Here is a 12,735-nt window from a genome sequence, read left to right as displayed (position 1 = left end):
GTAAATCCGTAATATTATAAAATACACTTCTCTCACACCCAAACAAGAAACTTTCACTCATGATAAAAGTCATATTATATTACAAAATCTAAACACAAATTCAAACTAGCTTCAATCTAAAACACCAAAAAGTATCGTAAAAATAAAAAAAAAACTTGATTTATGGAAAAGAGTGGATATTTTACATTTTACGTGTTGCTTATGTGATTTATGTTTTACTTCTAAGTTTTGCATTTTGGTTAATGAAATGTTAGGGTGAAAATGAAAGCGTTGGAGGAGGGGGGGAAATTAAATGCTGCTGGGTTGTAAAAAAAGGATGAAACATCTGATGGGCGAAATCTGGTAATCGTTTGAGATTCTTCATCTTCATCTTTACATATTAATCCAATCCAATCAGAATCTGAACCTGCACCCCTAAAGGTGTGTTTGGATGGAGGGTTTGGGAGGGGAAAAGAGGGCAGGACTTACTTTTTATTTTTAAATTACGGACACTATGAAATATATATATTTTTTTAAATTTAAATTAATAACGTGATCAACGATCATATAATACTTCGCTCACACTATATTTATTTTAGAAAAATAGGTATATAGTCCGTTTGTTACGGACTAAAATAAAAGTGATAAATAATTTAGAGATTATATTTTAAAGATTTTGTGAAAAATCAAAATCTATTTTATGTTTGTTTACCGTAATAAAAATCGCTTATTTTTAAAGAAATAATCTAGTTTGTTTGGATACAACTATGGTAATTTTATAATAAAAAATCACTTTTAGAAAGTTGTATCCAAAAAAACTAAAAATCACTTTTTTTTTAAAAGTGATTTTTGACATGGTAAACAAACATAAAATAGATTCTGATTTTTTAAAGAATCTCTAAAACATAATCTCTAAATTATTTTATGTCAAAATCACTTTTATTTTAATTCGTAACAAACGGGCCCTAAAAGGCATTCTTTGTTACAAAATTAGTTCAATCTTTTAAATCATATTTTCTCTCTCCTCTAAAGAAAATCTATTTTTTGAGAAGCTGCTCTTAACAGTTTCTCATTTAAAGTTGTTTTTAGATTTTTTTTAGATTTTGATTTTTTTAAAAATCTGTAACAAACGGATGCAAAACTCTTTTTTTTTTGGAAGGAAAACGGATGCAAAACTCTTAAAAGTGATTATTTTTTTAAAAAAAAGTGATTTTTTTTCTTAAAAAAGCTATAACAAACGGGAATTTTAAAAAATATTACGTGGATTTTTTATTTTTTTAAAATTCAATAATCACAAACATGGTTCGCCACATATGCATTGATTAAGTCTAAATTGGCTAAACAAAGTACTATTGTAAATGGGTTAATTCTTGGGTGCCAAATTTTTCATTTTTTTTAATTGGGGGCCAAAATCACAATATTTTAAAACTTTTGGGACGAAAAATGCATTTTTGTCCATCATTAATGTCATCCAAATACAATCCCAACTCATACCAATTACAGAAGAGTTCTCCAATCTTGTCAAATGGATATTGCTTCAGAGAAAAGGATCACCCATCAACCTCGCTTATGCTGTACTATTTTTTATTTTTATTTTTAGTCTTTTTAAAAAATTTCTTTAAATAGTGGTCCCCTAATATTTTTTGTCAACAAATATAATCCCCGTCGTTAAAAACTACACATGTGTCGGTGTGTAAAGGGATTAAAATCGAAAGATAAAATATTTATAGATACAACATATCTATATCATCCTCTAATAAAAACATATTTATTTCATGTTTCATTTTTAGTTACTCTATATACAATTTTACTTTAGATCAAAATTGTCAACGAAAAATATTTAGAGAACAATTGTCTGAAGAAAATTTTAGAGCTACCAAAAAAAAAAAATGACATGTTTATAGGAAACAATGATATTTAAACATAAAAAATTTTCCAACATTTATTCAAGACTTCATTTTTTCTCTATCTATATCTTCACATCACATCATTTCTCTAGCAAAATGTTAGGTGGACATTCTATTAAGTGTATACATCTTAAGAGAGAGTGAGTGATGTGATAAATTAGTGGTGTAGTTGGAAGTGTAAGATGGAGAGAAAATGATAGTGAATGATTGTATGTTGAGAAATACTTCCTCCGGTCCTTTTTATTAGAAACAAAAGTGAGAATTTTTTTGGTCATTTTTATAAGAAATATTGATAAAATTTCAAGTATGTTTGAAGTTAAATTTCATTTGTGCCCTTATTGATTATGAGAGAGAATATTAAAAGTAAGTAAGTTGGTGGAATAAAGAGTAATTAATTTAGGGGCATTCATGATTTTTTTTTTTAAATGTAGAGATGTATTAAATGAAGATAACTATTTTCAATGTATTTCTTTGATCCTGATATTTTATGTCTTTTGTTTCTTGTATAAAGGATCGGAGGGAGTATGTGTACAAGAAGGGACCCCATATCATTGTTGTTTTCTTTTGTCTTGTTATGGAAAAGGGCATCAATTTCCACTCATACTTTGGTACAAGAGATAAGGGAAATTTATTGAGCACGGGAAGCGTTCTCATCATACAACCTTCTTGTTTTTTTTTTTGTTTTGTTCAAGTAGTCGGTGGTTAGAATTCACCTTTTTTAAAGTGAATAAGTGGGGTGTCTGGGGTTCAAACCTCAATCGCTACATTTAATAATGCATGTTTCTGCCAACTTAGCTATGCTCACGGGGACACAACTTTCTTGTTTTTATCGTGCTCAATAATGTCCTGATGAAATATCAACAGAAAGTGGTAGGATATGACTCATTATACAACTTTCTTTCTTTTCCATGGCTTTACTAGTCCTCTACTTGTCATATATTTTCTTCTTTATTCTCTTAGCCATTGTTGTACAAAAAGTAGGAAAGAAGCTCAAGAACACAGACCCTTTTAACCTCCCTAATGGACCTAGAAAGCTACCAATTATAGGAAATATACACAATCTGTTAAGCTCTCAACCACATCGAAAACTACGAGACTTGGCAAGAGAATATGGACCCTTGATGCATCTCCAACTTGGAGAGATTTCCTTTATTGTCATTTCATCACCAGACTGTGCTAGGGAGGTGATGAAAACTCATGATATTAACTTTGCAACCAGGCCTCAAGGCCTATCTTCAGATTTAATTGCTTACAATTCCACAGGTATAGTTTCTTCTCCTTATGGTAATTATTGGAGACAGTTAAGAAAAATTTGCACATTGGAGCTTTTGAGCCTAAAACGCGTCAACTCCTACCAGCCGATTAGAGAAGAAGAGTTCTCCAATCTTGTCAAATGGATTGCTTCGAAGGAAGGATCACCCATCAACCTCACTCAAGCTGTACTTTCTTCAATATACACTATTGTTTCAAAATCTGCCTTTGGCAAGAAATTCAAAGACCAAGAAAAATTTATATCAGCAGAAAAAGAGATATTAAAGATTGCAGCAGGTTTTGACTTAGCAGAGTTATTTCCTTCCATTACATGGATGCATTTTTTTACTGGTTTAAGGCCTAAGCTTGAAAGGGTGCATAGGGTGGTGGATCAGATAATGGAAAACATCATCAATGAGCACAAAGAGGCCAAGTCAAAGGGAGAATTTGACCAAGTTGAATCAGACGAAGATCTGGTAGATGTTCTCTTAAAATATCAAGATGGCAATAACAAGGAATTTTTCTTAACTATAGACAATATCAAGGCCATAATCATGGTATGAATGTTGCAATATCCATTACTTTTATTCAATTATATTTCTATTATTTTATATCTTAACTATCCTATATTAGGTTAGGGACATTGCAGTCTGCAGGGGCTGGGGTTTGATACCCGGATTCCCCACTTATTCATCTTAAAAATTGAATTTCTAGCCACTAGACAACTTTACCTTACTAATATATATTTATTGTTCAGGACATTTTTGGTGCTGGAGGTGAGACATCAGCAAGCACCATAGATTGGGCAATGGCAGAAATGGTAAAGAATCCAAGAATAATGAAGAAAGCACAAGCTGAGGTGCGAGAGATTTTCAATATGAAAGGAAGGGTTGAAGAGAATTGTATCAATGAACTTAATTATTTGAAATCAATTGTCAAAGAAACCCTGAGGTTACACCCTCCGGCACCACTTTTAATACCGAGAGAATGTGCTCAATCATGTAAGATAGACGGTTATGACATTCCAACTAAGACTAAGGTGATAGTCAATGCTTGGGCAATTGCAAGAGATCCAAATTACTGGACCGAACCAGAGAGGTTTTATCCAGAGAGATTCATCGATAGTGATATTGACTATAAAGGGAGTAACTTTGAGTATATTCCTTTTGGTGCGGGACGAAGAATATGTCCAGGGAGCATATTTGGTTTGCGAAGTGTTGAGCTAGCCCTTGCAAAGTTGTTGTACCATTTTGATTGGAAGCTTCCTAATGGAATCAAAAGTGAAGAATTGGACATGACTGAGAAATTTGGTATCACAGTGTGTAGAAAAGATGATCTATTATTGTTACCTTCTGTTTATCATCATTTGCCTGTTAAGTGAGCGTAACGTAAAGATACAATTAATAATGTGTATGGTAGGCGCAGCCCCAAGTAATTGTAATACAAATAATCTAAAACTTCAAATGTTGCAAATCATGATGCAGCATGTGCCTGAAAATGTAGAGTCAAATGAATATTCAAAACTAAATAATTTACTACCAACAAATAAATAATTGATCTGACAAGCAGGGCCATTTTGTTTTTTTAAAAATTTATTCACTAAACTCTACTTATCCGGTGGATCCACCGTCTCCGATGAGATATTTATTTGTTTGGCCCATCTCTGCTTATGTGTTTAATTTTTGGTGAGTATTGTCACAAGTAATGTTCATCGGGAGTCTACAACTCACGGTTATTGCTTGCGTACTGCTCAAGGTTACTTTTCATCTGCCTCAATCGTTCACGCGCAACTGTTCATTGCGTGTTTGTTGTTCATAGTTACCGCTCATCACAATTTTTGTATGCCTCTTTTGGTATCTTTTCGCGATTGTTTTAGTTTTCTATTTACTGATTATGGCTGGTTCGAATTCTCAGGCACAATCATCCACCTCTAGACCTCATTTAAAATGCAAGTATTGACATCATTTGGGATATAATACTGTTTATTGATTGGGCACTTCGTTGAGATCCAACTAACAGGATTGTTTATCATCCTTTGCATCTCACATGAGTCATGACGTTTCCAAGAAGAAACTGAAAATTTTGGCAGTATACACAAATATTTTAAGCACAGTGCTGAAAAGATACCTTCTGTCGGTAGATATAAATGGCTATGCTCAGCAATATGACTTAAAATAAATGAAGATTGTTCAAATTAACCATTTTTTAATTTAATCTCTTAATTTAAAAAATTCAACTTAGTATCGGAATTTTCAATAACTTGCAAAGATATCTACACCCTTATAAATACAAGATGTTAACCTTTTGCATTAATCTGCAGGTATTTTGATTTTTTAACCTATGAAGAATTTCCACCTACATCATTTATAAATAATTGATTTATTTAGTCATGCCCTTTTTGTAAAGTATTCACAATGTCATGTTACTATGAAAAACAAAAAATAAAATGGGTTAAACTTTTATTCATTATTTCACTATCTATGGTTTAAGGAAACAAATAAAAAATAGATTAATCATGTAACTTTTTTTTTTCCTTGAGAGTAACTTCAAAAGCATTATGTTTCTCAATTCATAAGTTGCTTCTCAAGCAATAACTATAAGTATGAGGGAGAAAAATAGGTTAGTAATACAATCCCTCTTTTTACATTATGCTTTCTTATAAGATTTTCAACACAAGGTTTTGTACTTGATCTATCTTTGCACTGTACCTTATTTATCATATTCTGATCACATTCAAAAGGCTCTGATTATATATATCAATAAATTACTGATTTAAAAAAAATTCAGATATTAAGATTATATTTACATCCAATGTTGTAATTGTGTCAAGATGCGATCCCAGCATTAACTGCTAGATAAACTATAATTTTCTACTATTTTTTGTACCTCTTTTATCATTTCCTTTTTACCACTTTCTTTTGATCTCTTTCACCATTGCGAAAATCACAACTTAAGTCCCAAGTCATTTGAATTGTACCTTATTTCTCTTTCATTATTTGTGAGAAAGTCCTGGTGAGTTTAGAGTTTTTTATAAGAACAAAACATGAAAGAGAAATGATAGAAAGATATACACCAAGTCACCAAAACTTTTCCGATTAGAGCTAGCAAATACGGATCCATAGTCAAGAGAGGAACGAAAACAAGAATATATGCAAGTAAATAATTTCCCAATTTTTAGACCATGATATTAATAAGAATTTTTATTAGTAATTTCGATGGTTAAAGTTTTCAATTCATTGAATAATCAGTTTATGATTTCAAAAGTGAAGGGAATTTGTCAATTTGAATTTTAACATTTTATAAATTATTATGGTTGAGAGAATATTCTGCTAAAAAACTTGACACTATGAACGATTTGTTTATGGTTTTTTCTAGATTACCCTCTCTTATTTAGAGGGTATTTTACCCTCTCATGATATCAACCAATCAAAATGTAATATACATTGGCAACATTAAATGTCATAAATGAGTCAATTTTTTTCTAAAAAAAGAATCAATTATAATCATAAGGTAACTTTTAATATTTTTAATTTTTATTTAATTATAGACATGATTACATTAGAGATCCTTTATCTTATTTATTTGTTACACTTGAGTCCTTTATCTTTATTTTTTTTTCGCTTAGGTCTTTTATCTCTTATAAAAACACATATACATCCTTTTTCTCATTTTTTTTTATTAAAAAAATACATAATTTTATAATATCTTTTTATTAAAAATGAAACAAATCCAGAAATATGATGAAGATGTTCATCATCTTCATCTTTTTCCTTTGAATCTTCTTCATCTATCTTTTTATTAAAAATGAAACAAATCCAGAAATATGATGAAGATGTTCATCATCTTCATCTTCTTCCTTTGAATCTTCATCATCTTCATTGAATCAAAAAAATTTCTACACAAATATATCTACAAATATCATGAATTAATGTTATATTCACCTCAAATCTTCTTTTAAACACAAAAATCAAACCCTATAGAGAAAGAGATTTAGTTTCATCACAAAAAAAAAAAAAAAGTTATATAAATTGTCACGCTGTATATTATTATTAACTCAATATTCAAGCCCGACATAAAAATAAAAATTGATAGCAGCTTTGCACATCAATTTTGTTGTTTCCAGAACAATCTTAACTTTCGTAAAGCCTAACCCTTCCGCCAGTGACTAAGCCTCCACCATCCCCCTTGCAACATTTGTGAAATTAAGGTTTTGATTTTTGTGTTTAAAATAAGATTTGAGGTGATTATAACATTAATTCACGATATTTTGAGATATATTTTAGTAGATTTTTTTATTTAAAGAAGATGATGAAGATTCAAAGGAAGAAGATGAAGATGATGAACATCTTCATCATATTTTTGGATTTTTTTTTTCAGTTTTAATAAAAATATATTTTTAAAAATAAAATTATGTATTTTTTAATAAAAAAAAATGCGAAAAAAGATGTAGATGTGCTTTTAAGAGAGATAAATGACCTAAACGAGAAAAAATAAAGACAAAGGACCAAAGTGTTACAAATAAATAAGATAAAGGACCAATAATGTAATATTGCCTTAATTATATTTAGGTGTTCAATCTTAATTAATTTACATTACATGACTGGCTTAGAACAATTAAAATTTCATATCAAATTTCATTCATCTGAATGTCCTTAAATTTATCAGTTATATTCATAAAGTTTATTCCTCCCATTTTGATTGTTCAATTTTGTCGTTCCCAACTGCCGCATTTTTCAATTTTCGTGAGAATCGTCATGATTTCAAATATCGTGAGAATTGTCGTTATTTCCTATACAACGTCAGGTATGTTGACTTGATTTTTCTTTTTGATTTGATTTTTCTTGGTTGTGAGGTAGTTAATTATAACAATTGAGTAAATCATCCGTTGTACTTTGAGGGCTGCTAGCAGGTGTTGCCGCTGTGATGTTGTGGGAGTTTGCTAGCATTTTTTTGGTTGCTGCTGAAATTGTTATGTGATGAGGCTTTTGTTCTTTTATTTGGACTTAAAGGCTTTTGCTGATAGTGAGACAGCTCTATGCGTGTTAACAGATTTTATTAGGTTGGCTGCTTAAATAAAAAAAATAAGTCACGATACCTGACGCGGTTCTAGAAACAACGACAATTTCACGATAACTGGAAATTGCAGCAATTTGGAACGACAAAATTGAACAATCAAAATCGGAAGAAGAATGAAAAAGAAACAAAAATTGATCAATATGGAAGAATAAAGAAGAAGAAATTTGAAAGAAGGATATGTTTTTGTTCTCACGTTCGGGGTTCTGGAATGGAAGAAATTTTATGAATGTAAATGATGAATTTAAGGACATCCAGATGAAAGAAATTTGATGTAAAATTTTATTTGTTATAAGTCTTATAGTGTAAATTAATTAAGATTGCGATTAAAAGTATTAAAAGTTACCTTATGATTAAGATTAATTCTTCTTTAAAAAAAAAAATTAAGATTAACTCTTTTATTTTTAGAAAAAATCTACTCATTTATTTGACATTAATGTTACCTATGTATATTACATTTCGATTGGTTGATATCATGAGAGGGTAAATTACCCTCTAAATAAGAGAGTGTAACGTAGGCCTCACCTTTGTTTATTTGTTAGTTTTTGTGACTTGATTAGGTTCTTATTCAGACACTCCTAATTGTGGAAGTGGAGGATAAAGCATTGGCATTGATGACACATCATGAACATTTGAGTTAGTTCTAAAACAAATCTTGACAATCCGTATATGGTTGTGTTGTTAAATGTAAGCATCCGAGTGTTTGCAGGTAACCACCCTATCGATTAGCTTCATTATGGTCCTACGCCGCACTTCCAAACTACAAGAAAAATACATATTAAGTGCCGACGTCAGAAATATTATTGGCGGCCACCAGGCCCAAGTAAAAGTGTGTAAACTAAATTTACTGACGGAAAAACCCTTCAAAACGGAAAATAAATTTGCAGATATTCTAGGCAAATTTTGCAAGTACAAAACAGTGATGGCCTTTTCTGCTAATAACACCTGTCTGAATATTCATCTTCATACTCCAAACTTTTTCTTCATTTATCACTTTTATATTTTCTCTAAATTTCCTCTGCATTTTCTGATTATTATATTCTTTACGTATTCTTATTCTCTCCTTGTTGAGATTTGATAAGGGGTTCATATATGTTTTATGTTGAAGTAATAGAGTAGTGCTAGTTGCTAGCATTATTCTGAATTAGTAACTTCAGTGTATACGTTCTAATTAAATAACTTTTTTGTTTTGTAATTTTTGACACGTATTATGCTTCCAAAATGTTCCTCTCGTTTACTTTCCATGGAAAAGGACATAACAGCATTTTTTATTGACCACGAGGGAACCATTGGATTTGTATAAGTATCTCAGATTCAACTCTATATTTTTAACTATATCAATAATGTCTCGATTGTATATCATATCATATGTATATAAACCACAAAATAGTAGCACATAATACATAATACTATCTTTCTTTTCCATGGCTCTACTAGCCCTCTACTTGTCATATCTTTTCTCCTTTGTCCTCTTAGCCATTGTTGTACAAAAAGTAGGAAAGAAGCTCAAAAAAACAGACTCAACTTTTAACCTCCCAAAAGGGCCTAGAAAGCTACCTATTATAGGAAATATACACAATCTTCTAAGCTCTCAACCCCATAGAAAATTAAGTGACTTGGCCAAAAAATATGGACCCTTGATGCATCTTCAACTTGGAGAAGTTTCTACTATTGTCATTTCATCAGCTGAGTTTGCAAAGGAGGTTATGAAAACCCATGATATTCACTTTGCAACAAGGCCTAAAGTCCTAGCTATCGATATAATGTCTTACAATTCCACAAGTATCTCTTTTTCTCCTTATGGTGATTATTGGAGACAGGCACGTAAAATTTGCACATTGGAGCTTTTAAGCCTAAAAAGGGTCAACTCATACCAACCGATTAGAGAAGAGGTTTTCTCCAATCTTATCAAGTCGATTGCTTCAGAGAATGGATCGCCAATCAACTTCACTGAAGCTGTACTTTCTTCGATATACACAATTGTTTCAAGGGCTGCCTTTGGCAATAAATGCAAAGACCAAGAAAAATTTATATCAGTGGTAAAAGAATCTGTAAAGATTGCAGCAGGTTTTGACTTGGGAGATTCGTTTCCTTCTTCTAAATGGCTTCAATATGTTACCGGTTTGAGGCCTAAGATTGAGAAATTTCATCAACAAACCGATGAGATATTAGAGAACATCATTGATGAACATAAAAGGGAAAAGTACACAAAAGTCAAAGGTGATCAAGGTGAGGTAGCAGAAGATCTGGTAGACATTCTCTTAAAATATGAGGATGGTAGTGACCAAGATTTCTCATTAACAAAAGACAATATCAAGGCCATAATCTTGGTAAGTAGTAACCTCTTCCAAATACTTATTTACTATTGTAAAATTTAAATGAAATCTTTGAAGCTGTGAAATATTTTCTTCGTGATTTGTATATTATATTATGCAGTAATGGATGCTATGTACGACTTGTCCTTTGAAGTAGTGTCCATTTACTTTCCATGTTCCATGTTTTTGTATACATCGTAGAATATAGATTCAATATTTCTCTCACCATTTCCTTTTACAATTTTAAAAAAGAGATTCAACATTTGAAGAAATATGGAAAACGTCAAAATACAGGTTTATTTATTTATGAAAATATAGCATTATATGAATCTTCTCCCTATCACTACTACAGAAATATCTCTTTAAATATCCTTCGATTAGCTTGACCTAATAGCTACTTTTCAGGACATTTTCGGTGGTGGAGGTGAGACATCAGCAAGCACCACAGATTGGGCAATGATAGAAATGATAAGGAATCCAAGAATAATGAAGAAAGCACAAGATGAAGTGAGGGATGTTATAAAAATGAAAGGACGGGTTGATGAAAAATGCATAAATGAACTCAGTTATCTGAAATCAGTTGTCAAAGAAACCCTTAGATTACATCCTTCAGTACCTCTTTTGCTACCAAGAGAATGTGGTAAAGCATGTGAGATACATGGTTATCACATACCAGTTAAGACTAAGGTGATAATTAATGCTTGGGCAATCGCAAGAGATCCAAACTACTGGACTGAACCAGAGAAGTTTTATCCAGAGAGATTCATTGACAACGGTATTGACTATAAAGGGAGTAACTTCGAATACATTCCTTTTGGTGGTGGAAGAAGAATATGCCCTGGGAGTACATTCGGTTTGAGAAATGTTGAGTTGGCCCTTGCGATGTTGTTGTATCATTTTGACTGGAAGCTTCCCGGTGGAATCAAATGTGACGAACTGGACATGACTGAGCAATTTGGAGTCACAATGAGGAGAAAAGATGACCTTTTACTATTGCCTTTTGTTTATCATCCTTTGAATGTCAGATGAGCTTCAGAAGAAGAAAATGAAACCTACTATCAGTATAAGATTTATAAAAAATGAAGATTGTGCAACTTACCAAATGTTTTCTAGATTGTATTTTGTCTGTATTGTTTTCATTCATGCTTAATTTCATCTCCAATGAAAAAAAATCAAATTAGTCCCTCAATTTAGTCTTTATGGTTTTCATTCATCCTTAAGTCCTATTATAAGGGATTTCAAATTGCCTTTCCCTCCCATTCAATAAAAACTAAATGCTAAACCTTGCATTGCACATGTTATTTTGAATTTTTAACTGATCACGAATTTACATTTGTGATTTATAAATGCTTGATTTTTTACCGAACCCTTTTAGTAAAGTATCCACACTAGTGTGGTGATACGAGAAACATAATTGAAATGTATAAATTTTTTGCTTTTATTTTTCCGATAAGCCAAGAGATAGGGAAAGCATTGGGAGAGTCAACAAGGTTGGCACCTATTCGAGACCCCAATTCTTGACCACCTTCTAAAAATAAAGTTGTATTATCAGTAACATGGTAGCAAAGTCATCATAAGAAGAAGCATGCACTGCATTTTTACAAGCAGTAGCATCTTTATTAACACAGTTGTCAACATGGGAAGGAATCGGCGCCTCAAAAACCCAAGAGAATCCGATGTCGTCTACATTCTCCTTTTCAACATATGTTTGAATAGCTTTCTTTGTAAAAAGAGACAGTTATTTACCACAATCAATTTTTTCCGCAACCTTATGATGAATCAACCGACGGCACGTAGTGACGTCATGACTAATAATCTGGCAATGTGAACAAAAGTCTGGAAGTCATTCATAACAAACTTCCACTTTGAAAGAATACCTATCTCGTTCCACCATAATTTCATCGAACATATGGTGAGAAAAATATATATCGACTAAGATACGAGCATAATGTCCAAAGACTCGGTTCATTGTTGTAGAGTCAATAACTACAGGGGTACCTATTGCTCCAGAAACTTCAAGAACTATACCTTCATGCCAATATTCTTGTGGCAATTCAAGAAATCGAATCTAAACTTAAGCGTGAGTTTGCCTTTGAGTGTGCGTATCGAAGTGCTTGGTCCACTTAGAAAGCCTGAGAAACCCTAGTTTCAGATTAATGGTTCCATGTGCTCAAACCATGGCTGTGCCGTGTTCCAAATTATCGAGAGCT

The 12,735-nt window shown here is 31.7% G+C and overlaps 2 protein-coding genes across 2 annotated transcripts; both read left to right on the top strand.

Annotated features, from left to right (window-relative positions):
- The first annotated feature begins 2,647 nt into the window (after nt 1–2,647).
- Nucleotides 2,648–4,697, top strand: LOC25489090 (cytochrome P450 71D11). The gene is made up of 2 exons (XM_013604529.3): nt 2,648–3,694; nt 3,895–4,697. The coding sequence occupies exons 1-2, from the start codon at nt 2,795–2,797 to the stop codon at nt 4,516–4,518; spliced, it is 1,524 nt and encodes a 507-aa protein (XP_013459983.1). The 5' UTR covers nt 2,648–2,794; the 3' UTR covers nt 4,519–4,697.
- Nucleotides 4,698–9,605: 4,908 nt separating this feature from the next.
- Nucleotides 9,606–11,723, top strand: LOC25489089 (cytochrome P450 71D11). The gene is made up of 2 exons (XM_013604528.3): nt 9,606–10,540; nt 10,931–11,723. The coding sequence occupies exons 1-2, from the start codon at nt 9,635–9,637 to the stop codon at nt 11,552–11,554; spliced, it is 1,530 nt and encodes a 509-aa protein (XP_013459982.1). The 5' UTR covers nt 9,606–9,634; the 3' UTR covers nt 11,555–11,723.
- The last annotated feature ends 1,012 nt before the right edge of the window (nt 11,724–12,735 follow it).

Source organism: Medicago truncatula, chromosome 3 (assembly GCF_003473485.1).
Source record: "Medicago truncatula cultivar Jemalong A17 chromosome 3, MtrunA17r5.0-ANR, whole genome shotgun sequence".
NCBI lineage: Eukaryota > Viridiplantae > Streptophyta > Magnoliopsida > Fabales > Fabaceae > Medicago > Medicago truncatula.
This window is presented reverse-complemented; position numbering and strand designations above follow the sequence as displayed.

Bases quoted from the DNA above. Each gene is read 5' to 3' on its own strand.
- LOC25489090 (XM_013604529.3), top strand. From the start codon at position 2,795: ATGGCTTTACTAGTCCTCTACTTGTCATATATTTTCTTCTTTATTCTC. The intron at 3,695-3,894 runs GTATGAATGTTG...TTTATTGTTCAG, and splicing joins ATATCAAGGCCATAATCATG to GACATTTTTGGTGCTGGAGG.
- LOC25489089 (XM_013604528.3), top strand. From the start codon at position 9,635: ATGGCTCTACTAGCCCTCTACTTGTCATATCTTTTCTCCTTTGTCCTC. The intron at 10,541-10,930 runs GTAAGTAGTAAC...GCTACTTTTCAG, and splicing joins ATATCAAGGCCATAATCTTG to GACATTTTCGGTGGTGGAGG.